This window comes from Callorhinus ursinus, unplaced genomic scaffold (genome assembly GCF_003265705.2).
Source record: "Callorhinus ursinus isolate GAN/ISIS: 27379988/994484 unplaced genomic scaffold, GSC_fseal_2.0 scaffold1, whole genome shotgun sequence".
Classification (NCBI taxonomy): domain Eukaryota; kingdom Metazoa; phylum Chordata; class Mammalia; order Carnivora; family Otariidae; genus Callorhinus; species Callorhinus ursinus.
Genome location: NW_027397063.1, coordinates 147,020,248 through 147,047,590, shown reverse-complemented (window position 1 = coordinate 147,047,590; position 27,343 = coordinate 147,020,248). Strand labels below are relative to the sequence as shown.

General features: G+C 37.2%; 1 protein-coding gene across 2 annotated transcripts in view; it reads left to right on the top strand.

Moving 5' to 3' along the window:
* The window catches only part of ANO10 (anoctamin 10), a 210,048-nt gene that overhangs the window by 40,405 nt on the left and 142,300 nt on the right, over positions 1-27,343 (top strand). For both annotated transcript variants that reach the window (XM_073902670.1, XM_025884954.2), the window contains exons 10-11: positions 8,540-8,731; positions 16,522-16,650. In XM_073902670.1, the coding sequence (XP_073758771.1) occupies positions 8,540-8,731; positions 16,522-16,650 (321 nt within the window). The remainder of the gene's footprint in view (positions 1-8,539; positions 8,732-16,521; positions 16,651-27,343) is intronic.

The window sequence follows — 27,343 nt, the reverse complement described above, 5'->3', positions numbered from 1 at the left end:
TATCTGTTGGTAGATACTTTGAGACTTTCCTGTTTCCTATAACTGGTACCCCTTTAAAAATAGTTTTTAATTGGTTGTTGCTAGTACCTGGGAATGCTGTTGATTTCTGTATGTTTTATCCAGCAATCTTGCTGAATCCTCCCATTATTTCCAATCCACTTTCTTGGATTTTCTATGTAGACAGATATTTCAGCTATAAATAAAGGCTGTTTTCTTTCTTCCTTCATCTTGATAGTTATTATCTGCTGGGCTCACTAATATGTTCAATATAACTTGGACAGAAGTAGTTACAACTGGAATCTTTCTCTTGTTCCTGATTTTTTTTTTTTTTTTTTTGGTCTTCTCATCATTGAGTATCATGTTTGTCACATGTTTTTGGTAGGTAACTTTTTATCAATTTAAAATTTTTTTTCCTTATTTACTAAGAATTTGTATTGTGAAGGATGTTAAATTTTATCAAATTCTTCATTTATTGCTTCTTTTGAGATTATCATATTAAATAAAGTCCTTTCATTATTTAATATTTTCATTTACAATAATAAATTTCCTAATGGAACACCATGTGTACATTTAAATGATCAACTCCACTTGTTCAGTATTTTTAAATACACATTGTCATGTTGAATATGTCAGTATTTTATTTAGGATTTTGTGCCACTTAATAATTTTCCTTTCTCGATCGCTGAGGGCAGGGTCCCCATGTTATTTATCATGGTAACTCTTAGCAGGCATTCAATATAATATGGAATGAAGAACAGTTTTAGGAGAAGAATGGCCAGCCTTTGATGTCTGTGTGCTGCTTGTTGCCCTCAGTATACTTTCTTTCCTTGTCCAACACTCAGCATAGGGAACTCCCAGACATGGTGTTTCTCCAGGGCTGATTTGAGGAGCCAGTGGGATGGATCACCTGAAACCTGAAACGTTTTTTCATTCATTTAGTAAATAGATATGTAAAATTAGTTACAATTTCACAGAAAGTATTCTTAATGACTGCTTTGTTCTTAAAATTTTGTAAGTTTGTCTTAGTTGGTCCTTGCTAACTTGCAGCTAATAGGGTAGAGTGTGTCTTGGTTAATGTATTTCTGTTTTAGTATGCAATTATTTACTTTGTCGAATTTGCATTTTTTTTCCTTCTTGCTGTTGGAGTATGTCCCTGCTTTGCTAAATTTACTGGCTCAAAAGTGCTCAGAAGTGTAAAAGTACCGATAATGTGTTAACATGTGCATACTACACTCACTCCTATGTGAGATAGAAACAGAATGCACAGTGTGCTGCTGGGTGGGGTAGGGACTCCCTGGGTGTTGTATGCTAAAAATGCCAGGAAGACTTGGGCATGCCTTCTGGAGGCTGCCTAGTGGCACATCCAGGAGAATTTGTCTGTACATCTCTGCAGAGGCCCAACCTTGTATTGTTGGAACTGAAACAGAGCAGTTTTGAAAACCAGATGTAGGCTGTCAGGATTTCTTAAGACTGAATTGTGGTAAAAATGGCTTAATAGCTAAGATTTTCACTCTTTCCTAACTCTTGATTTCTACACTTTTCAGAGAAATGAATCAATGCTATATCACTGGGTATATTTTAAAACCTCATCTATATGCTGCAACACAGCATAAGGAAATACTGTGCAACCAAAGAGTGGTTTAGAAACTACTCACCTCTGAATCTCCAGCTGAGTGCTAATACCACCCCCCACCCCCACCCCACCCCCAGCTTCAGAGGCAGATGTGAGCCTTGAAAATAGCCAGAGACTAACTCAGAGTCCCTGGGTTCATGCTTCACCCACATACCCAGAGCATCTGAAAGAAGCACTTTTTACCATTCCCAGTACTTACGTTTGGGTATTTTCTGTTTTAGTGAAATACAAAACAAGAAAAGAAACTGACTAGAAGTGGAATCTGACCTACACTAAGCTCAGCTGTTGAGCCTAATATCCTGTCTTGGTGAAAGATGGACTCTGAGATACCATAATAATAATATAATAATTCATTTTAGAATTATTCTATATAATATAGAATATATATAAAATATTTAATAGTATATATTATATAAATATAAATATATAATTATATATTCATATAATATATAATTTATATGTAAATTATCAAATAAATTTATATATTTATAAGTAATTTATATAATTTATATAATGCATATACTAATATAGTCTATATATAATAAAGCATGTATAGTATTTATGTGTATATATAGTATCTATAGTATATATATTTGTATATTTGTATTTTATAATATGTAGAATATAATATAGAATATACTCATATAAAAATACTTATCACGGTAGTTTAAAGCAATATATATTATATTCTATATAGTATAGAATATTAATACTTAATATTGCTTTAAACTACTGTGACAAGTATTTTTATTAAGCTGGAGTTGCTGCAGCCTGTGCACTTGGATGGTCATGAGGAGGTCTGAGGATGCTGGAAGTGGGCAAGCCTGGCCTGAGGCATCATGAGAGCTAGGTATGTCACTCACTCACTGCCTGGCGTAGAGCACTGCTTAGCTTCTCTGGGTCAGAATAAACGTGCATTGTGAACAGCAGGCCTCTAGTGAGGAGTGAGGAGTTTGAGTAGCATGTCACTGGGTCCTGTAGAGTTGTGATGTCACTCAAGTGACAAGTGAGAGTCACCAACGCCTAGGCATCCTACTTCAGTGATGGCTCCTTTGTCCCATTGTTAAATAACTAAATAACTTACCTCATACTTACGTTTATGTTTCTGCCCCACCAAGTTGAGGGCATATAATGATTGTTGCCCCTTTCTTCCTTTAGACCAAACCTTTTAAAACATATTAGTAAGGTTTTTAAACATAGTTTGAGAGCGATTTCTTCCTGATTCTATGGTTTCCCCACTTTCTGCTGTGGATTTCTTTCTTTGGCCTCTTTGGTATATATGCTGCTTCTGCTGGAGTGACTCTCAGGAGGTTCCTTGTTAAAATCAGCCTTTTCTTCTTTACTTTTTTTTAAAAATTGGGATATAATTCACATACCGTAAAATTCACCATTTTGAATCAGTACAATGTAATGATTTTTAGTGAATTCACAAGGTTTTACAACAATCACCACTAATTCCAGAATGTTTTGTCAGGCCTGATGGAAACCCCAGACCCATTAAGCAATCAGCCCCTAACCCAGTCTCTGGCAACCACCGGTCTACATTCTGTCTCTGTGGATTTGCCTATTGTGTGCATGTCATGTAAATGGACCTTTGTGTCTGGCTTCTTTCACTAAGCGTTACAATTTCAGGGTTCATCCATGAAATAGCATGTATCTGTACTTCATTCCCTTTCATGGTTGAATAATATTCCATTGTATGGAGATAGTACATTTTGTATATTCAGTCATCAGTTGATAGACATTTGCATTGTTTCCACTTTTTGGCTGTTAGAAATAATGCTGGTATGAACATTTGTGTGCAAGCTTTTGTATGAACATATGTTTCTTATGAACATACATTACCATAGGCTAGATCATATCTATGTCTCACTTTCTGAGGAACTGCCAGACTGTTTTCAAAGGCAGTGGTACCATTTTCCATCCTTACCAGTCTCATTTTTTTCTACATCTCTATCAACACTTGTTGTGTTTTGCCTTTTTCCCCCTTTTTAAATAACTTTCTTTTTTTTTTTAAGATTTACTCATTTGAGAGAGAGAACATATGCATAAGTGGGGGGGAGGGCCAGAGGGAGAGAGAGAGAATCTCAAGCAGACTCCACGTTGAGCATGGAGCTGGACGTGGGGCTTGATCTCACGACCATGAGATCATGACTTGAGCGAGACCAAGAGTTGGACACTTAACCAACTGAGGCACCAGGCACCCTTCCCCCTCTTTAATGATAGCCACACCTAATACGTGTGAAATGGTATTTCACTGTGGGTTTGATTTGCATTTTCTTAATGCCTAAAGATACTGATTGTCTTTTCATGTGCTTTTTGACCATCGTGTCTCGTCTTTGGGGAAATACATATTCATACTCTTTGCCCATTTTTCATTGGATTATCTGTCTTTTTATTATTTCATTGCAAGAGTTCATTTTTTTTTTTTTTTAGAGAGAGTGTGAGAGGGGTAGAAGGAAGAGCAGAGAGAGAGTGGGAGAGAGAGTATCTTAAGCAGGCTCCATACCTAGCACAAAGCCTGATGCAGGGCTCAGTCTCACCACCCTGAGATCGTGACCTGAGCTGAAATCAAGAGTTGGTTGCTTAACCAGCTGAGCCACCTAGATGCCCCTGAATATAAATTTCTTACCAGCTATATGATTTGCAAATATATCCTCCCATTCTGTGGGTTAGCTTTTTATTTTCTTGAGTGTCCTTTGATGCACAAAAGCTTTTAATTTTGATGGAGTCAGATTTCTCTCTTTTTTGTTGCTTGTTCTTTTGGTGTCATCTCTAAGAAACATTGCCTTACCTAAACGCAGGAAGATTTACTCCTATATTTTCTTGTAAGAATTTTATAGACTTAGCTTTTACATTTAGGTCTGATCCATTTTGAATTAATTTCTGTAGGTAGTATGAGGAAGGAGTCCAGATTCATTCTTTTGCATGTGGATATCCAGCTGTCCTAGCAGCATTTGTTTTAAAAAATCATTTTTTTCTTCATTTAATGGTCTTCACACATTTTTTGAAAATTATAAGACTATAGATACATGGATTTGTTTCTGGACTCTCAGTGCTATTCCTCTACATGTCTATCCTTATGCCAGTACTATACTGTAGCTTAGTAGTAGGTTTTCAAATCAGGAAATGTGATTTTTCTAACTTTGTTCTTTTTAAAGGTTGTTTTGGCTATTCTGGGCCCCTTGCAATTCCTTATGATTTTAGGATTAGCTTGTCCATTTCTTTTAAAAATGTAGTTGGAAGTTTGATTGGGATTGCATTGAATCTATACATCAATTTGGGGAGTATTTCCATTTTTTCTAATTTGTAAACATGGAATATCTTTCCATTTATTTAGGTCCTTAATTTCTTTCAGCAATGCTTTGTGGTTTTCAGTGTACAAATATTACATTCTGTTAAATCTATTACTGTTTTATTCTTTTTGATACTATTGTAAATGAATTTTTAAATTTCATTTTGAGATTGTTCATTGCTGGTTTATAGAAATACCATTGATTTTTGTATGTTCATCTTATATCCTGCAACCTTACTGAAGTTTATCATTAGATTGCTTATTATTAGACCTGATAGTCTCTTGGGGGGGGTTTCTTTAGGGGTTTTTTATATATAATATTATGTCCTCTGCAAATAGAAATAGTTTTACTTCTTTTCTTGTTCTGGATGGCTCTTATTTCTTTCATTGCCGTATTGTTCTGGTTAGAACCCGAAGGACAGTGTTGAATAGAAGAGTTAAGAGCAGACATTCTTGTCTTGTTCTGGATGGCTCTTCTTTCTTTCTTTCTTTGCCTTATTGTTCTGGTTAGAACCCGAAGGACAGTACTGAAGAGTTAAGAGCGGACATTCTTGTTTTGTGCCTGATCTTAGGTGGGAAGCTTTCAATTTTTCACCATTAAGTATGATGTTAGCCATGGTGATTCATAGATGCTATTTATCAGTTTGAGGAAATTCTCTACTATTACTCATTTGTTGAGTGTTTTTATCATGAAAGGGTATCAGATTTTGTTTTTTTTCCTGTATCTATTGAGATGACTATATATAATTATATAAAAATACATATTTAGGGATGCCTGGGTGGCTCAGTTGATTAAGCATCTGCCTTAGGCTCAGGTCATGATCCCAGGGTCCTGGGATCGAGCCCCACATCGGGCTCCTTGTTCAGTGAGGAGCCTGCTCCTCCCTCTGCCTGACACTCCCCCTGTTTGTGCTCTCTCTCTCTCACTCTCTCTCTCTGACAAATAAATACAATCTTAAAAAAATAAAATGTATATTATATAAATTATCATATATATCTATAAAACTTTGTTGTGTTTTATTTCTTTTTGCTTGCTTTAGATTTAGTTTACTATTCTTTTACTAGATTCTTAAGGTGAAAATTTTAGTTGTTTTGAGATCTGCCTTTTTTTTTTTTAAACGAAGGCATTTATACCCATGAACTTCCCTCTGAGCACTGTTTTCACAGCATCCTATAAGTTTTGATATATTGTATCTTAATTTTCATTCATCTCAAGGTATTCTCTAATTTTTCTTGTGATTTCTTCTTTGACTCTGGTTTCTTAGGAGTATGTTGCTTAATATCCATAAAATATGTGAATTTCCCAAATTTCCTTCTGTTATTGATTTCCACTTTCATTCCATTGTGGTCAGAGAAGATATTTTGTATGATTTTTTAAGTCTTTTAGATTTGTTGAGAATCGTCTTATGATCTAACATCTTATCTAACCTGAAGAATGTTTCATGTGCACTGGAGAAGAATGAGTATTCTGTTGTTGGGTTCCGTGTTATGTAAATGTTGATGTGGGGCTGCAAGTGAACAGTCAAGAAAGAATTCTTGAGACATTTTTGGTTCAAAAAGGTGCTTTCTGTCCATAGGGACAGGACCTTCAGGCAGAAAGATTTACACTTTTGCTTTATGAATCTGGTGGTTATATGCTTAATGCTCAAGGCGGGGGGACATGTAGGGAGTATTAGATCATGAATGTTTCTTCAAATTTCTACTTGTAACACTACTTTTGCGAGATTTCTCTAGTGCTTATCATTCAGTTCAGTATTAACTATCAGTGAGATATACAGGCAGACATGAGACGCTTTAAGAATGTAGCAACCAGCACTTAATTTGATCCTTATCAAAATTATGCAGGCCATAGGTCAGCTTACTGGGCTAAAGGTGAACATTTTTTTGCTTCTATCCTTCATCAGATGTCTGTTAGGTCTCTGTTTTTGTGGTGGGGCATGCCTTCAACACTAAACCAGGAAGTTTAAAATTCTGCCTTAGCATTCACTTTCTGCTTATGCAGAGGTGAGATCTTAGAGCCTTCTCAGATCTCTTCTGAGATTATGCATGATCCTATGCATGTGCCTGTCCTTTTAGATTTCCAGAAAAATGTTGGAGCTTTTCAAACCCCCTGTGGGTTGTCTCATTCCTCAGCTTGCCCTTTGAGCTCCCTAGCTAGTCTCTTGTTTGCCCCAGCTGCTACCTGTTACCTCAGGCAGACTGATGTTTAAAAATTCAGCTAACATACCATAACAAGGCTTTAGCACTGAAAGAGACTCAATGAAATTGAATAAAGATGAGCCTTTCGAGTGGAGGCTCTTCTAAGGTACCACTAACCAGGTCGGATAATGGTTTCCCTTTGGGAATGAGGCTTTCAAAGATCTCCAGCCCCACTCTGCTCCCTCTGGTCCTGGGAGTGCATGCTGTTTTGGGGGTTTTTTTTTTCAAGGTTGCTGCAGAGCTGGAGAGCAGGAGATGAGACTAGAGTAAGTTAAAATGCCAGAAGATTGAGATGTTTGTCATGACTGTATGCAGCCAGAATTGCTACAAGCCTTTGGTTAACTTCCAGAGTACCCGAAAATTTGGTTCTGATACATTTTGCCATTTTTCTCCATTTTCATGGAGGGGCAAACTTCTGGAGGTCCTTACTCTGCCATTTTCACTGGCATCACTGATAAAGGAAAGACAGGGTTCTAAGCCAATGACCAAGAAAGAATTCTTGAGATGTCTTTGGTGCAAAAAGGTGGTTTTATTAAAGCATGGGGACAGGACCCGTGGGCAGAAAGAGCGGCTCCTGGGGTCATGAGGAGTGACCCATTATGTACTTTCAAGTTGGGAGGGGGTTAGGGATGGCATAAGCCTCCCAGGTATTTTGGAAACAAGGTTTCCAGGATCCTGAGGGGGCGAGCTATTGTTGGGAAAAGGTCATTTATTATTATTTAGTAAACCCTCGGTCATGAGACCCTTCAGATGTATATGCTTGGAGGATGATTGCCAACATGTATCTTGGTGGAGATGGGGGGATTTGAGATAAAGGAAGTTTCCAAAGGAATTTTTATGTTAAAGTAGACTTACAGCATCATGGGGGTTGTGTCTAACTTTGCCTTTTGCCCTTTGCAAAATATTAACATGGAGGCAGCTGAGTTCCTAGAGGAAGGTCACTCTGCCTGTTGCAAGGACTTGTCAATGAGCTGTAAATAGTGAGGAAATTTAATAATTTTTCTTTTGCCTTTGTTTCCCACATCATTACCACCTTCAGTTTTTTAATGGGGTCCTGGGGTACCCATGGTGTGAGGGGGCAGTCATGTAAGATTTCTAATAGTGATGTTGAATCATTTCTTTTCAGTTGATCAAGAACAAACATCTTTAGCTTTGCTGTTATTATGTAATAATTCAGTGATTTGGCACAATGAAATGAGTAGCTAAATCATTTTTTCATTCTTTCAGGGACTTAAAATATAAAATTGCTTTTGAATTTATGTAAATTCTGTTGTTGAGAAGAAGAAGTTGGGAGGAATTCTGAGATTTTTTTTTGGTTGGAGGCCAGTGCCTTGGGTAGTATTGCAAGATGTTGTTCCTATTAAATTATATTAAAACAATGCCTGTTTTCTTCTCGTGGTTTACATTTTCAGGGCACCTTTGATGATTACTTGGAATTATTCCTTCAGTTTGGTTACGTGAGCCTTTTCTCCTGCGTTTACCCATTAGCAGCTGCCTTTGCTGTGTTGAATAACTTCACTGAAGTTAATTCAGATGCCTTAAAAATGTGCAGAGTCCTCAAACGGCCATTCTCAGAACCTTCAGCCAATATTGGTGTATGGCAGGTAATTATATGAGAAAAAATTATTCCTTTGGAAAAAAATAGCAAAATGGGCCCTTATGATTAAAAATAAAAGTGATAAGGAGAGATTTGGGAAAACTGGATGTTATCCTTTTTTTTTTTCCCACAAACTAGCTGTGTGACTTCAGACAGTTATTAACTTTTTCTGGACCTTGCTTTCCTTGTTTTTAAAATTAGGGATGGGGGTGCCTGGGTGGCTCAGATGGTTAAGTGTCTGCCTTCAGCTCAGGTCATGGTCCCGGGTTCCTGGGATCGAGTCCCGCATCGGGCTCCCTGCTCCTTGGGAGCCTGCTTCTCCCTCTGCTTCTCTCTCTCTCTCCCTCTCTCTCTCCCTCTGTCTCTCATGAATAAATGAATAAAATCTTTAAAAAAATAAATAAAAATAAAATTAGGGATGGGGTGGGGGAGGTAAATTATAATTTCTATGACCCCATTGAGATGTAAAATTCTGATAGTTTTCTAGTAAAGTATCCAGCTGGGATTCCACCCACTGGGTGATAATGAGGCTATCCCACTGCAATGTCAGTGCAGATCATGTGAGGAGCCTGGACTTCCACACTCACCCAGCAGTAATGAGGTTCCCTTTTCCAGTTTCTGCTGGGATGATCTCAGATAAAGCGTAATGGAGAGTCAGACCTTTCTCCACCACTCAGCATAGCAGAGGCCGCATGGGAATGCACATGAGGCATTTGTACCCCTCCAAGCAAGAGGTTTCAATGTGGGGGTTAGCAGGAAGCCAGAACTCTGATCCCTGTCCAGCAATAATTAGGATCCCATCCCCCACCTTGGGGGTCAGTGGTGTCGAAATGGGCAACCTAACAAGATGTTGTCCCTTCTTTCCCTGCTGGAGTGGTGTTAGAGGAACCAACTAAAACAAAAGTTTTAAATAAAAAATAGAATCTTATAACACCCGAAATGTCCAGGCTTCTATTAAAAAATCATCATACCAAGAACCAGGATGATACCAAAGGGGAAAAAAAAAAGGTGACGCAGTCAGTAGATGCCACCATCAAGGTGACAGATGTTAGAAATATCAGACAAAGATTTTAAAGCAAGCTTGATAAAATGAATACACCTAAAACAGATGGAAAAATAGAATATCTCAGCAAAGAAATAGAAGATATAAAAGAGAGGCAGATATTTTAGGAGTGGAAAATATAAGTAAAAAACTCAGTGTATGAGTGCAGTAGCAGTAGTAGAATGGAAGGAGTAGAGGAAGAGCAGAAACTGGAAAATAGAGCAATAGAAATGATTCAGTCTGAATAGCAGAGAAAAAAATAGATTGACAAAGTAAATACAACCTCTGAGACCTGCGTGACTATAACAAAAGATCTAATGTTCCTGCTGTCGGTGTCCCAGAAGGAAAGAAGAAAGGAGGGGCTAAAAAATATTGAAGTAATAATGGCCAAAACTTTTGATTTGGCAAGAGAACTAAAACTACAGATTGAAGAAACTGAGTGAATTGAAAACAGAATAAGCCCCAGAAAGTCCATGCCAAACACATTGTAATTAAACATAGGAAAACTAAAGACAAAGAAAAACTTGAAAGCTCCAAGAGAGAAATGACATGCTATCTACTTATAGGCGAAGACAATTAGAATGACAGCCAATTTCTCACCAGAAACCATGGAGGCCAGAGGAAAGTGGCATAGTATTGTTCAAATGCTTAAAGAAAAGTACTGTTAATACAGAATCCTGTTCAGAGAAAATATCCTTTGGGGATGAAGGGAAAATCAAAACGCTCTCAGATAAAGGAAAACTAAGAGAATTTGTTGCCAGAAAACCTGTCCTAAAAGAATAGCTAAAAGAAGTTCTTTAAACTTAAGGAAATGATAAAAGAACTGACCTAGGAACAGTAGGAAGAAAAACCACAGTAAGCAAAAATACAAGTAAACATATTAGACTTTCCCAGTCTTGAGTCTTTAAAGTTATATTTGACAATTGAAATAGAAATTATAATACTATCTAATGATTCTAAATATATGTAGAGAAAATATTAAGAAAATACTATACAGAATGGTAAGGGGTGGTGAGGTTTCTGTACATCACTCTAATAAATGATGACACAAGTAGACAATATATATAAATAGACTGTCCCCAACTTACAATGTTTCAAATTACGATTTTTTGACTTTACAACGGTGTGAAAGCAATACATATTCAGTAGAAGCCATACCTCAAATTTTGAATTTAGATCTTTTCCCAAGCCAGTGGTATGCAGTATAATCCTCTCTCCTGATGCTGGGCAGCAAGCTGCAGCTCCCAGTTAGCCACATAGTCCAAGGGTAAACAGTCCATACACTTAGAACCGTCTATATCCACACAACCTTTCTGTTTTTTACTTTCAATACAATGTTCAACAGATCACATGAGATATTCAACACTTTATTATAAAACAGGCTTTGTGTTGATTTTGCTGAGCCACAGGCTAATCTAAGTGTTCTGAGCATGTTTAAGGTGAGCTAGTCTAAGCTATGATAATTCAGTAAGTTAGGTATATTAAATGCATTTTTGTCTTATATTTTTAACTTACAGGGGGTTTTTTGGGACATAACTCCTCCTAAGTCAGGGAAGATCTACACAGACACACAATGTGTAATGAATGTAATATATATTACATATATAAAGCATATATATATAATCATATGTGTATATAATATAATACCTAGAGCAACCACTAAAAAGCTATATAAAAGATACACTCAGAAACAGATAAATCAAAATATAGTTCTAAAAGATGTTCAAATAACCCACAGTAAGGCATGAAAAATAAAACACAGAAATGAAAATATAGAAAACAAAGAAATGGCAGACTAAAGTCAATATCAATATCAATAATTATATTAACTGTAAAAGGTCTAAAGGTACCAGTTAAAGACAGATAGTGGTAGAGTGGATTAAAACACATAACCCAACTATATGCTGTCTGTAAGAAATTGAGTTCAAACATAATGGTATAAGCAGGGTAAAGGTAAAAGGAGAAAAAAAACATGTGTGGAAATATTAGAAGAAAGCAAGAGTGGTTATATTAATGTTATATTAATATATTATGATATATAATTATAATTAATAATATACTAATTAATATGTTAATATGTTAATAATAAAATAGACTTCCGAGCAAAGAAAATTACTAGAGAGAAATATTTTACGATGATACAAGGGTAAAATTACCAAGAAGACATAGCAATCTTAATGTGTATGCCCTGAACAACAAAGTTTTAAAATATGTGAACCCAAAATTTATAGAACTAAAAGGAGAAATAGATAAATCCACTATGATAGTTGGAGACTTCAACATTCCTCTCTCAACAGTTGACAGAACAAGAGAGAGAAAGTCATCAAGGGTATAGAAGAACTCAACACCACCACCATCATCAGATAACAGAATCTAATCCGTGTTACAGAGCAGTCTGCTCAACAATAGTAGAGTACACATTCAAGTGCTTACAGAACATCCATCCTGGGGAAACAAACTTTAAAAATTGAAATCATATATAGTATGTTCTCTGAAGTGGAATCAAACTGATCAATAATGTAAAGATAACAGGACAATCTCTAAACACTTGAAGACTAAATGACATTTCTTAATCATGGGTCAAAGAAGTGTCAAGTGGACTCAAAAGACATTGAAAACAAAAAGACAGCAGCATATCAAAGTTGGTGAGACACAGCTAAAGCAGTGGTGACAGGGAAATTTGTAGCACTAAATGCATATATTGGAAAAGAAGAAAATGTTTGAAACAGTAATCTAAACACCTACTCAGGAAACTGGAAACAAAGAACAAAAGAAACCCAAAAGAAGCAGAAAGAAGAAACTAAAAATAAGAGTACAAATTGATGAAATGAAAAACAGAAAAATAATAGAGAAGATTAATGAAATAAAGAGTTGATTCTTTGGAAAGATCAGTGTAGTTGATAAACCTCTAGCAGGACTAAAATGAGAAAGAAGAGACAACCATTATAAAAATGAAACAACAGGTATCACTATAGACCCTTCAGATATCAGAAGTATAAAAGGTAATGTTATGAGCAACACCACACATATAAATTTGACAACTTGGATAAAATGGACCAATTCCTCCAAAACACAAACTACCATGACTCGCCCAGTATGAAATAGATCATTTGAGTAGCTCCATAACTGTAAGGAAATTGAATTTGTAATTACAAATTTCCAAAAAAGAAATGCCATGGCCCAAATGATTTCACTGGCAAATTCTAACATTTAAAGAAGAATTAATACCGATTTTACACAATTTCTTCCAGAAACAGAGGAGGAGGGCATATTTCCCTATTCATTTTATGAAGCTGGTATCAGTGTGATAGAAAACCAGAGTACGAAAAAGGAAAACAACAAACCAATATCCCTTGTGAATAAATATACAAAACATCTTAATAAACTATTAGCAAATATAATTCAGCAATCTATATAAAGAAGTATAGACCATGACAAGTAGGATTTAGTTCAGGGATGCCAGCCTGGTTCAATATTAGAAAATTAATCAGTGTAATCTATATTCATAGTCTGCATGGTTATATCAATCAGTATATTTAAAGCATTTGACAGAATCCAGCATTCATTTTTGAAAACTCTCAGAAAAATAGAAATGGGGGTATTTCTTCAACCTGATAAGGAACACCTATTTTCTTTTAAAAACCTAAAGCTAACATCATACTTATTGGTGAAAGACTGAATGCTTTCCTTCTAAGATTAGGAACAATGCAAGGAAACCCACTGTCACTAGATTGAACATAGTACTAGAGGTTCTAAGTAGCATAATAAGGCCAATAATGTCTCCAGTTTACCAGTGAGGTCTCTAGCTGACCTCAGGTGTATGAGCAAATCCAGTCAAAGTCAGCTGAGACCAGAATTGCTGGGATGAGCATATCCTAGATTGTCCACCCACAGAATCAGAGTTAAATAAATGGCTGTTTGAAGCCACAGAGTTTGGGGTTGTTGGTTATGTAGTAATAGCTAACTGATAAAGGAAGACTCAGTATTTGTAATATATCAGTTCTCCTTTAATTTACAAATTTACAAATTAATTAATCTACAAATTAATTCACAAATGTGGCACTATCCCAGCTAAAGTTTTTTATTGTCAAGTTCTCAGGGAAAAGTAAGTGAAATAGAATAGCAAGACAACTCTAAAGAAGAAAAGGGACATTTACCACATGTTAATACTTATTATATAAGTTCAGTTATTAAAGTAGTGTGGTACTGGAGCATTAGTAGACAGTCACACCAGTGGAACAGAATGAAAAGTCCAGAAATGCATTATACAGTATAGGTGAAATCTCAGTTCAGTAGGGGAAACAATTGTCCATTAATATCATTGAGATAACTAGGTCTCCAGATAGGGGGGAAAAGTTTGCTCTTCTAAAGTTCAAAGAAGACAAAACAGGACACAGAATGGGAGAAAATATTCATAATACAGATGTCTTCCAGAGGACTTGTATTCAGATTAGGAATTCTTATAACTCAATAAGACATTTCAGCCGATAAAAACATGGACAATGATTTGAAGGAGTACTTCACCAAAAAAATATGTGAATCATACGTATATGATTTCAATTATATGACATTCTAGAGTATACAAACTAATTTATAGTGACAAAAAGCAAATCAGTGTTTGTTTGGGGCCAGGTGTGAAGAGAAGGATGGATTACAAAGGATCATGAGGAATCTTTTGGGGGAAATGGAGATATTCTGTATTTTGTTTGTGGTAGTGATTTCACAGGTAAATACATCTGTCAAAACTTGATGAAGTGTATACCTTCAATGGATGCAGTTTATTACACAAATTATAACTCAGTATAGCTGTATTTGAAAAACACGTTTTATGATAAATGTATTAAGAGTGCAGGAAGACAGGCACTCTTATATGCTGCTGATAGGAGGGTGAACTGGTCAACCCTGTGGAGTGCAGCTTGGCATATTTATCAAAATTATGAATGCATGGTACCTTTGACTCAGGTAATCCATGTTTAGGAATTTATCCTAATTCCACACTTGTTAAATGATGTATTTACATGAAAACTAATTGGAGCATTGTTTGTAATAGCAACTAATGCCCACCAATAAGGAAATAGTAAAATAAATTCTGATACATCTATGCAATAAAATATTTAAGCAGTTGTGACAAAGAATGAGGGAATTCTTTGAGTTCTGATGTAGAATATTCTTCAGGACATTTTAAGTGACAAAAGCAAGGCACCGGACATTAAGGGTAAGAAAGGGTATATACATTCAAGTTTGCTTATATTTGTATATAAAGTATGTGGAAAGGTACAAAAGAAATATAATAATAGTGATCATTTTGTAGGGAGAACAGGAACTGGTGAGAAGGGGGGAAGGGGTACATGAGGGCAAGGAGACTCTTCACTTAGAGTGTTTCGGTTCTGAGCTATGTGAATATAATTATTAAAAAATGAATAAATAAAAAATTTAAGTTACTTAAAAAGAAGGTAAACAAAGTCCAGAGTAGGTTTTTTGTAAAGACAACTATGGAAAAATAATTAGATTACACAAAGGGTTCCTAAAATAAAAGATAGCAGAAATTCTCCACGAGACAAGAAATTTATTCAGTTTGGATCTAATCATGTTTCGTTTTGCTTCTTTTAAAATTTTAATTTCTGGGGCTCCTGCGTGGCTCAGTTGGTTAAGTGTCTGCCTTCGACTCAGGTCATGATCCTGGGGTCCTGGGATGGAGTCCCTCACTGGGCTTCTTGCTTAGTGGGGAGCCTGCTTCTCCTTCCGCCTGCCTCTCCCACTGCTTGTGCTCTCTCTCTCTCTCTGACAAATAAATAAATAAAATCTTTAAAAAATTTTTTTAATTTTAATTTCTAAAAGTAATTGTATTCCTTAGAATTAGTGGGACATTTTTCTGATTTTTTTAAATTAAAATGCAGTTGACATATAGTGTTACATTTGTTTCAGGTGTGCAACATAGTGATTGGATAAGTCTGTATGTTATGCTGTGCTCCCCACAAGTTAGCTACCATCTGTCCCCATACAATGCTGTTACCATTGACTGTATTCCCTACACTGTGCCTTTCATCCCCATGACATCTTCATTCTGTAACTGGAAGCCTGTATCTCCCACTCCCAGTGGTTATTAAGTAGTGGTCAAGTGTTACACATTAAAGGAATGAAAGAGCTACCAAGCAGTGGTCACAACATTTCCACAGTCAGTTCTCAGTACTGTGCTCCATGAGACTCCTCATGGGACCTTGGATCAGTTTGTTAAGTAGCTCAGCGGGGCATCTGTATTTTTCTAAAGTCTCACAAATAAATGCCACTAGAAAAGGATCACTGTTACGGTGCCTCAGGTATAGCTGAACCAGATGTGGTGTGTGATGTGTCAAAGTAGGGCAGTCACAAAATAAATTCTATTTGAAATCATAGTGAAACATTTTTTCTGGTGGCCCCATTTTAGATTCCCTATAGATATGAGTAGAGTAACCTTAACAGCGTACTCCTCTAGGATGTATTCCAAATTCTCAGGTCCCTGGCCACCTCCAGTTGGGAAGGTAGAACATACTGCTTTGGCTATTCAAGCCAAAAGTATCTAAAATGCCTTGTAACAGTGTGGCTTTTTTTAAGCTAAAGAAAATCACAGCATTATAGAGAAAAAGCTTAAAATGTACTTGGAATATTTAGAACAAGGGAAAGGCTTTTCCTTTGATTTTGGATAATACAAAAAAAGGATGAGGAAATATGGAAGAGGTCATTGTGGTTTTTAATTTCACATTTTTTCCCACTTTTAGTTGGCTTTTGAAACAATGAGTGTCGTATCTGTGGTCACCAACTGTGCTCTCATTGGAATGTCACCACAAGTGAACGCCCTCTTCCCAGAGTCAAAATTGGACCTCATTTTGATTGTAGTAGCAGTGGAGGTAAGTGAAAATTTAAACCTATTTTAAATAGTCTCCACATCAGATGTCTCTGTTAAAGCAGAGATAACCTAAAGCAGTGATGTCCCCGACTGTCAATGACTAGCAATTTGGCGACATGCATTTCCTGGTTCAGGTAATGGAAAGACCTGAGGTTTGAGGCTGTGCATTCCCAGTTGTTGCCCAGGTATGAAAAAATCACCATGGTGCGGATGGGAAAGTGGCCTTTCCAGCCGTTCTACTGACCTGTCTAATGCTGAGTAGATAAATCCTATTTGAAATAGATTTCTGTAGATTTAATATTTTTTTAGTCTCTTCTAGGCATCTGTCATTTCTACTTTCTTATTAAGCAAATAAACCCCAAGAAATGCTTTTTGATTAACAGTTTAAGTCTCATTAGCAACAGGTGTGGAATTCATTGTGAAACTAAAACACCAAATGTAATGTATAACAGGAAGACTCATAATTTCACATACAAAGTACAAGTAGGCTGTTTGTGTACTTTTTAGGTTTTCATTTTATCATGTTTCTGAATGTAGCTTACTGTGACATTTTGAAAATTCAGTACTGACCAACTGGAAAGGGAAGAATTTGCAGGAATTTTTTTATTGCTAGTGATTATTATTGTCAGGAAGATTCTGACCTTTCATTTTTAGATATTTAAAAAATAGAACAGTTGTGGAAAGTTATTAAAGCAGAATTTAGCAGGATTATAGAGCGGTCCTAAGGCCTCAGGCCCGAGGGCTGACTAGAAATGAAACTGGACTTGTACATTTCCAGTAGTGGCTGAAGGAAGAGATTGTGCTTTGCTGTATTTACTCTTCCTGCGTATTTAATAGGAATCTGTGTTCATGGTAGATGCTATATGCAGAATATGCGTTTGGAGAAGGATTTTAGACAGCAGTGAGTAGGAGGGAAAGGGAATGGCTCTAGCAGAGAAAAGTAGGTCTGTTTTGAATTTTGAGAGTTGAATAGGATTTTGGAGAGTTGTTTGCAAGGCTGATTTCTCACCTGTGTGAGAGATCAAAGCAGGTATCTTAGACAGGGGATGGCCAGCTGCCCAGGCTCATAGCATACCTTCTTGATATAGGATATGGCCCTTACTTTGCCAATACATTCAGAGTTAATTAGGCTTTAGGGACTGACTTACACTTAAAACTAATGAGACTCATAAAGGACTGACCAGAATGCCAGGCAATTAATTTACCATAAGGAGATCTTTCCCAATGACTGTAACAGTTGGTTTCTTAGAAGATTTCCTGGTAAAGTGGGACCCAGAGCAAGAGGAGTATGTCTTGAGACGCAAGGAAATGGAAAACCTGAAAACCATCCCTTCCCCCAAATTGAGCAGAGCTCTGCTGTGAGCCTGTGCTCGGTGTGTTCACTGCCCACCTCTTGATTTTGCCTTCACTTTCTCTAGATTTCTGGCCAGTCCAGTGTTCTGTATATTCCCATTGCTACTGCTTTCTTTTGTACTTGGCGATGCCTTAACATCAGATATCCAGGGCCTGGCTCTTCTCACTTGATTTGGGAGATTGCCTGGCCTATGGGAGTGTTGTTGCAGGTGGCACTCCTCCAGGGGTTTGCTGGCTGCGTGGGGTGGGGCCACAGTATTTCTGTGGTGTTTGGTTAGAGTGTCTCAAAGTTTGGTCTTGCTTGGCTGCCCCTGTGCTGGCCCTTTGGCTAGAGAGCAGGCTTTCTTGCTTGTTTTTTGTCTGTGCCCATTGGCATTTCTGGTTCTGCCTCCTCAGCCCTTAGTTTGGTACATACAGGTAAAGAGGAATCCCTGGGAACTCATCACCATGTGCTCCTTAGGGTCCTGGGGTCCCTGGTGAGTCTGCTTTCTTCTTTCTACCCTTCAGAGTTTTCTTATGTTTATTTTATGTATAATGTCCATGGCTTTTAGTTGTACTTAGCAGGAGGAGTAGTGGCAAGTACTTCTGTTCCATCTTCCCAGAAGTAGAAGTCCTCACTTTTTTATTCCTTTTTTTTTTTTTTCTCCTTTTTAGCTTAGGAACTTTGCACTTACAAAGTCCTTTCTTTGGGCCTAGATAGCACACTTTAATTCCTTAGGTCTCAGCTCAGATGTCACAGGGCTCCCAGACTTTTCTGATTCCTCCATCTCTGCTGGATCTCTTGTTTGTCTCTCAGGAAGCCTTGATTGGCTTTCCTCATGGTGATTATCCCACTTAATTGCCTTGCATTTACTGGTAGGCGTATTTATGTAACGTCTGTTTCTCCTGTGCACTGTCAGCTTCAGAACAGCAGGGATGATGTCGACTTTCCTATCCAGTAAATCAAACTGCTAGTAAGCTGGAATAGTAACTAAAACATGGTAGGTAGGCATTTCAGTGTTGACACAAATGTGGAATTAATAAATTAAGCTGTTAGGGAAATGGGCATTTCTTTTTTTATTTAAAAAGGAAAAAATGGATATTGTTCTTTTTTGATAAATTTATATTCAGTATTATATGACTATATTTGTGTATAACATTTTCTAAGTTCTACTTATAGAACACAAAGTGGCAAGTGCTCATTTTTTTTATTCCTTAATTAAATTATACTCAGTATTGAGAACTTCTATGTATATGACACTGAATCTGGTGCTAAGGAAAGACAAACTGTCTTTTTATTTTTGTCCTCAAGAACTCTGCTTCTTAATGTAGCTGAGAATATGTGCACATTTTACACACACATACACACACACACACACACGTATGCACATCCCCATAAACAGACATGGTTAAATACTTCTACTAGAGATGCAACTAGGAGGTAGAAATGGCATGCCAAGTGAATGATCTGTGGTAACATGGAGGAGGGGAATCATGAATAGCATCCAAAGACAGGAGGCCCTTTGCTGTCTTTATCTTCTTCCTTTGGTGAAGTCTGAGGCCTCCTTATGGCATATTTTGGGAAAGCTTGGATGTGAATTAATCCTGATTTCCCAGAGCAGTTTAAAAGGCATTTTCTTCCCTGCTAGTAGAGACTTCTCACTCTGAATTCTGAGTGTAATCTACTCCTAAGTTAAGGTTACCTGGCAACCTGAAGGTGGGAGACAAAAGCACAGCCACAGGCTGATTTAGAGTCAGTCATGACGTAGAAGAAAGTTTTCAGCTTAAAAATAATCCACGGGGCACCTGGGTGGCTCAGTCTGTTAAGCGTCTGCCTTCAGCTCAGGTCATGATCCTGGGGTCCTGGGTTCGAGCCCCGCATCGGGCTCTCTGCTCCGCGGGAAGCTTGCTTCTCCCTCTCCCACACCCCCTGCTTGTGTTCCCTCTGTCGCTGTGTCTCTCTCTGTCAAATAAATAAAATCTTTAAAAAAAAAAATTAATCCACATAGGCCAGAATACCAGCAATGTTTTAGGCTGTTTCATTACCAGCTAGACTTACACCTCTGGGCAAGAAGTATTTCTTTTGGTTACCAAGATTAAATCCTTATAAGATAAAAGTGATCTCTTTGGTGTGTATTGTTTTTTTTTTTTTAACAAGATAACTCATTAGAATGTTATCAGTATTTATTAATATAGAGATCATTACTAATATTGAGATCACCCAGAGTTAAGTCAAAGGATGAGGAGGTGTGAAGAGGTGATAACTAAAGGTATACTGCTCCTTTCATTTTTTTTATTGTGATAAAGTAAACATAACATAAATTTACCATTGTAACCTCTTTAAAAATTTTTAACTGTGGTAAAAAACACATAATATGAAATTTACCCTCAACCACTTTTAAGTGTACACTTCAAGACATTAACTATTCAAGACATTAACTATTATCTGTTAAACACTAACTACCCTCCCCCATTCTCCAGCCCCTGGTAACCACCATTCTGCTTTTGTTCCTATGAATTTGATTACACTAGGAATCTCATATAACGGAATCACCCAGTATTTGTCCTTTTGTGTCTAGGTTATTTCCCTTAGCGTAAGGTCTTTAAGGCTCATCAGTGTTATAGCATGTGTCAAATTTTCCTTCCTTTTTAAGACCAAATGGTATTCCATTGTATGTATATACCACATTTTATTTATCCATTCATCAGTCAATGGACATTCGGGTTGCTTCTGCATTTGGCTATTGTGAATAAAGCTGCTGTGAACATGGGTATACAGATAATCTGTTTTGAGTCTCTGTTTAACTTCTTTTGAGTATATAGCCAGAAACAGAATTTCTGGATTGTATGGTAATTCTATGTTGAATTTTTTGAGAAAATACCATACCATTTTCCATAGTAGCTACACCGTTTTACATTCCCATCAGCAGTGCACAAGTGTTCCCATTTCTCCATCCTTGTCAACACTTATTATTTTCTGTTTGTTTTTTTTTTTAAATAATAGTTACCCTAATGGGTATAAAGTAGTATCTCATTATAGTTTTGTTTTCCATGATAACCAGTGATGTTGAGCATTTTTCATGTGCTTTTTGGCCATTTGTGTATCTTTTTTGGATATCTGTTCAAGTTCTTTGCCTATTTTTGAATTGTGCTGTTTTTTGGTTGTTGATTTTTAGGGGTTTTTTATATATTCTGGATATCAATTCCTTATTAGATGTATGACTTGTAGATACTTTCTCTCATTCTGTGGGTTACTGCTTTACTCTGTTGATACTACCTGTTGATGCACAGAAGTCCAGTTGTTCTACTTTTTCCTTTTTGCCTGTGCTTTTGGTGTCATATCCAAGAAATCATTGCCAAATCTAATGTCATGAAGCTTTTGCGCTATGTTTTCTTCCAGGAGTTTTATAGTTTTAGGCCTTAAGTTTAGGTCTTTGATACATTTTAAGTTAATTTTTGTATATAAGTGTCCATATTCCTTCTTTTGCATGTGGATACCCAGTGTTCCCAGCATCATGTTGAAAAGACTCTCCTTTCCCCAGTGAATGGTATTGGCACCCTTGTTGAAAATCATTTGACTGTATATGTGAGGGCTTATTTCTGGACTCTGTATTCAGTTCCATTGGTCTCTATATCTGTATTTTTTTAAACCACTTTACTGATGTGTGATCAACATAGAGAAAGCGGTACAACTTGGTGAATTTGGTCGTAAGTATACACCTGTCTTTATGCCAGTTACCTCACTGCTTTTATTACTGTAGCTGTGTAGTAAGTTTTCAGATTAGGAAGAGTGAGGCTCCCAACTTTGTTCTTTTTCAAGGCTGTAAAAGATTGTTTTGGCTATTCGGGTGTATGTTTGTTTTAATGTGCTTGTAGTAACTGAAGCTACTTACTGATTTTTTAAAAACCCTTGGGTTTTTAAAAAAACCAAGCTCGGTTTATATTGGCACAGATTGGTATTAAAATAAGTCTTCCTTTTCTACCACAGTAGTATATTTGAAGATTTATTTGTTTTTATTTTATTACTTTCTTCCTATTGCAAGGACCCCAGCTTTGTTTTCTAAATTGAAAATTTTGTGTGTTAGAACAAAATCTAGCTCAGAGAAAGTGTTAGAAGTAACCAAAAAATTAGTAAGTTAGCTAGTTTTATTTTAGTGTTGCTGAGACCTGAGCTGAATGCCATCTGGTCTTGTAATGAATCCAAAAAGTAGAAAGTTTAATAGAAATTAGAACGTATGCTTTTTTTGGTTTATTACAATACAAGTTGGTAAAGTCACCCTGAAATTCTAATTCAGAATGTTATAGAAGGTTCACTAAAACCATCCATGGGTCAAATTAACATGTTTCTGTGTGTAAGATTTTTCCTTTTAATCTGTAGTTGTGTTTTCAAACAAGGAAGTAAAATCTTAAAATTATATTTAATTTTGTGTTTTTTCCCAGAATCCAGGTAAAGTATCAGTATTAAGTATTGAGTTTTAAAAAATGTTTTGCCTGTAGGACATTAAATTAACAGCATATATTCATTCATGGCCCCTAAAAGAGTAGAAATTTCACTAATTCAAAACCTAATAAATAAGCCGTAAATAAAGTAAATTCTTGTGTAAATTTTTAGCATCTTGATGGAAACAGCAATTTTAAGAGATCTTATTTTAGTTATTTTCTCCAAATTAAGTAACATCTAAAATATATTTATGTGATTAGAATTTGTTAACAAAACAAGAGACTTAGAAAATATAATAGTCTTATAAAGCTGGTGTTGAGAGTATTCTCACAATTTAAATTGTGGATGAAGTTTTTCTGGTTCAAACTTTTCAAGCCAGGAAACTTTAATTTTCATTTAATTTTTGATTCTTCAGTTTTTTGTTTTTTTTTTTTAAAGCTTGACATAGTGCAGCATAAAATTCAGTTAAAGGCAAAAATGGTCAGTACTGTATGCTGGTAAGCACCAGGTCACATGTCACAACTTTTGTGTATTTACTGCCATCTAGTGTTTACTTTAAAAACTAGGGACACTTAAACACTACTTTTATTGGTAAAATGTTACAAAAATTTTTTATGGGCTGATCAAAAGAATAGCCTGCCAATGTATGAAACCATGTGAAAATTCCATTTTCTAGGTTAAAAATAGCCAGGTAATGGCTGTGTTATAGCTCAGCCCACAAGATTAAATCAACATCCAAATAAGTTCTTTTAAATAATAATCATTACCCTCACTTTTGAGGCAAATTTAATTTATTTCTTGGATGTAATTTCAAACAAAGGATCACTACTGTTTGTTTTTTGCAAAGGATCACTACTTTAAATGAGGAATCACACAAGAACTCCAATTCCTAAAAAATAGAAATGACCTAGGGGCGCCTGGGTGGCTCAGATGGTTAAGCGTCTGCCTTCGGCTCGGGTCATGGTCCCGGGGTCCTGGGATCGAGCCCCACAGCGGGCTTCTGACTCGGCGGGGAGTCTGCTCCTGCCTCTTCCACTGCTCAGGCTATCTCTCTCTCTCTCTCTCTCTCTCTCTGTGTCTCTGTGTCTCAAATGAATAAATAAAATCTTTAAAAAAAAATAGAAATGACCTAAAATCTCTAAATATCTAAATATCACATGTTTGGTAATCATTTATTTTAGAATTAAATGCATTCACAGGGGTGTCTGGGTGGCTCAGTTGGTTAAGCGGCTGCCTTCGGCTAAGGTCATGTTCCCAGAGCCCTGGAATCAAGCCCCGCATTGGGCTCCCTGTTCAGCAGGAAGTCTATTTCTCCCTCTCCCTCTGCCCCTGCTCTTGCTTGTATGCTTGCTGGCTCACTCTCTCTTTCTCTCTCTCAAATAAATAAATAAAATCTAAAAAAAAAAAATGCATTCACAATTCTCTTTTAATTCTAAACTTGGTAAGATGCATCAGTCATACATTCTGAATGCGAACAGTTCGCCTACTAAATGCTACTTTTTTCCTCAGGTGAAAGCGAATTAACTATTCACCCCAGAAGTTATACTGCATTTCTACTGTTCAGGTCCTGGTGCCCACGAAGCCAATTTGCACCATGCATGTTTAATTGGTAGTTTTTAAAAATATCGCTTAATTGCAATTACTTTAAAAAAAAAAAAAGGAAATTATGTGATTTTTTTTTTCCTAGAGCTGCTTAGAAACAGAATTGATTCTCATCTGCTTGTAATGACTAAGGTGTCATTTGAGAATGGATAGAGCCCTTTGGGTTCTTTTATGCCCTGACTCACAGGGTTTATTTTCTATTATTTATTTATTTACTTATTTACTTATTTACTTATTTATTTAGAGAAAGATAGAGCAGGAGCGGGGTAGGGGCAGAGGGAGAGAGAGAGAGAATCTGAAGCAGGCTCCACCCTGAGCGGGGAGCCCAATGTGGGGCTCCATCTCAGGACCCTGAGATCATGACATGAGCTGAAATCAAGAGTTGGGTGCTTAACCAATGATCCACCCAGATGCCCTTATTTTTCTATCTTTAAAAAATGGTTTCAGACTTAAAGCTGCAAGCATAATACAGATAATTCCTGTATTTATTAGGATTCACTCATTTTGAAACTTTTGCCGCCATGAATGCTCTCTCTCTCTTTTACTCCCTCTCTCTGTTGATTTATATTTACATTTATGTGTATGAATACATATGGGTACTTCAGAGTGTGGAGATTCTATCCCTCTCCTGCCCCTTAGTGCACCATGGCCCTGGGCCGGTCCCTTCATCTTGTAGGCCCGTTTCCTTGACTGCAGATTGAGACCAGGGCAGCTGCTCATGCAGGGATGCTCTGAGGACTAGAAATGACAAGTGTGAGACCTAATCACATGGGTCTGGCCTTGTGCAGATGCTTGATAAATGCAGGTCTTGTTAGCACTCTTAAGGGACAAGATATAGACACGATTGTGCATGTGAAATTCCATACACAGAGCTGGGCATTTGGCAGAGGCTCAGAGCTGAGAACTGTACTTCTAACTGGCTTGGCAGTGGCAGAGTGAAGCTGTCCTTCTCTTTATTGTCACTGTCATCATTATTTGTGAAGTGGGTGGTGTAGCAGCATGGAAGTAGCTTGGGGTGTCAGAGGCCAGAGGTAGATGAATTAGCACCTCAGCTCTTCCTCTTCGTCCTGTGTGCCGTGGTTTGCTCCGATGTAAAATGAGGGTGTTGGTAATGTACAGCAGAAGTGATGGACGCCAGGTCTGATGTGGAGGAGGAAGTGAAAAAGTGGAAACAGTGAACAATGACACCATTGTTACTGGGTTAATATTTTAGCAGCTCATCGCATAGATACCTCTCTCCCAGCTCTGTTCCCCCCATGTAACACTGAATTGGTTTTGTTTGTGCTGCAGTTTCTCGATTATATGTTAGTCTCCATCTCATGTCTCCATGCTGTGACAGGACTCCATTTTTCTTCTCTTTCCGATCTTCTCGCTCCCACACCTCAGTCGAGCCCTCCTTCCCACCCATCATCTCACCAAGTCTTGCTGATTCTGACTTGGAGTATCTGTTGAGTCTCTCCTCCCTTTGACCATTGGTGTGGCTTGAGTTCAGGCTTTCACCATTTCCCGTCTAGACTTTTTTTTTTTTAACTTTTAAAATTTTATTTGTTTGACAGAGAGAATGAGCGCAAGCAGGGGGAATAGCAGAGGGAGAGAGAGAAGCAGGCCTTGATCCCAGGACCCTGGGATCATGACCTGAGCCGAAGGCAGACGCTTAAACAACTGAGCCACCAGGCGCCCCCCATCTAGACTTTTTTAAAAAACAACTTTATAGATATAATTCATACATCATACAGTTTCCTCATTTAAAATGTACCTTCCCCAGTCCTCACCTAGACTTTCACAGCCACCAGGGTGACTAGGTCCTTCTCAGCCTCCTGGCTTTATGCTTTCTGTGATTTGCTCCATGCTCTCTACTTCTGGAGTGGTTATTCCAAAACAAAATTCTGATCATATTTCTCCTCTTAACGTGAGAAAGATCCTTAACGTGAATCTCCGTGGCTTACAGAAGAAATGCCTGGGTTGAATATCAGAGTCTTCACAATAGCCCTTCCCTTGTACCTTCCCTGTCATCCCATTTCACACTTGGACATCCCAGAGCCCTTCCTGCAAGTTACTGTTAGCATTTACTAAAACTGTAGGACACTGATGCACTTTTTCCACCAGACCGAGCCTCCTAAAGTACTGGCAAGGACAGGCGTGCAGTAAATATTTAACAAATGAGAAGTGTCCACTGAGTCACTTTTACTCTTTGTTTTCAAGTGATTAAGCGATTGCTTGTGAAATGTTTAATGAATAAATATAGTCACGCATGCTTGTTGTTTTCCCAGTGAATATACAGTTGGAATTATTCAAGAATTAATTTCAACTTTATACTTAAAGACTTTGATGTATTTTGGGGAGGTATATCAACAAAATCCTTAGGTAAAATATTAAAATTATTTACAAGAAAAGGTGAGCTCAACTAGGCAGTATGACACAGTAGTTAAGAAATGGCTCTGGGTTCAAATCCTGGCTCCACCATTGATAAACTCTCTGTCTTTGAATGAGTTTAGTACCTACAATTATTATGAGGATTAAATGAATAAATACACATGGCATGCTTACTACAGTGCCTGGCAAGATTAAGTATTCAGTATTTGTTATTGTTACTGTTGTTTCAGGAAAAGAATCTCTTCTCATAGAAATCTCTTTACCTAATTGAAAGGTCTGATTAAACTCTGAGAATTTAATTTAAAAGCTTGATTAGGAAGAAACCCACAACCAGCTATTCATCTGGTACCACGTCCCAGCATCAGAGGATGTGTTGGGCTCCTAGGAAGGTTTTTGACTTTTTTTTATTGTTATGTTAATCGTCATATATTACATCATTAGTTTTTGAGGTAGTGTTCCATGATTCATTGTTTGTGCATAACACCCAGTGCTCCACGCAGAACGTGCCCTCTTTAATACCCATCACCAGGCTAACCCATCCCCCTACCCTCCTCACCTCTAGAAGCCCCAGTTTGTTTTTCAGAGTCCATCCTCTCTCATGGTTCATCTTCCCCTCTGACTTACTCCCCTTTATTCTTCCCCTCCTGCTATCTTCTTCTTTTTCTTTTTTCTTAACATACCTTGCATTATTTGTTTCAGAAGTACAAATCTGTGATTCAGCGGTCTTGCACAATTCACAGCGCTCACCATAGCACATACCCTCCCCAATGTCTATCACCCAGCCACCCCATCCCTCCCACCCTGCCCCCACTCCAGCAACCCTCAGTTTGTTTCCTGAGATTAAGAATTCCTCATATCAGTGAGGTCATATGATACATGTCTTTCTCTGATTGACTTATTTCACTCAGCATAACACCCTCCAGTTCCATCCACGTCGTTGCAAATG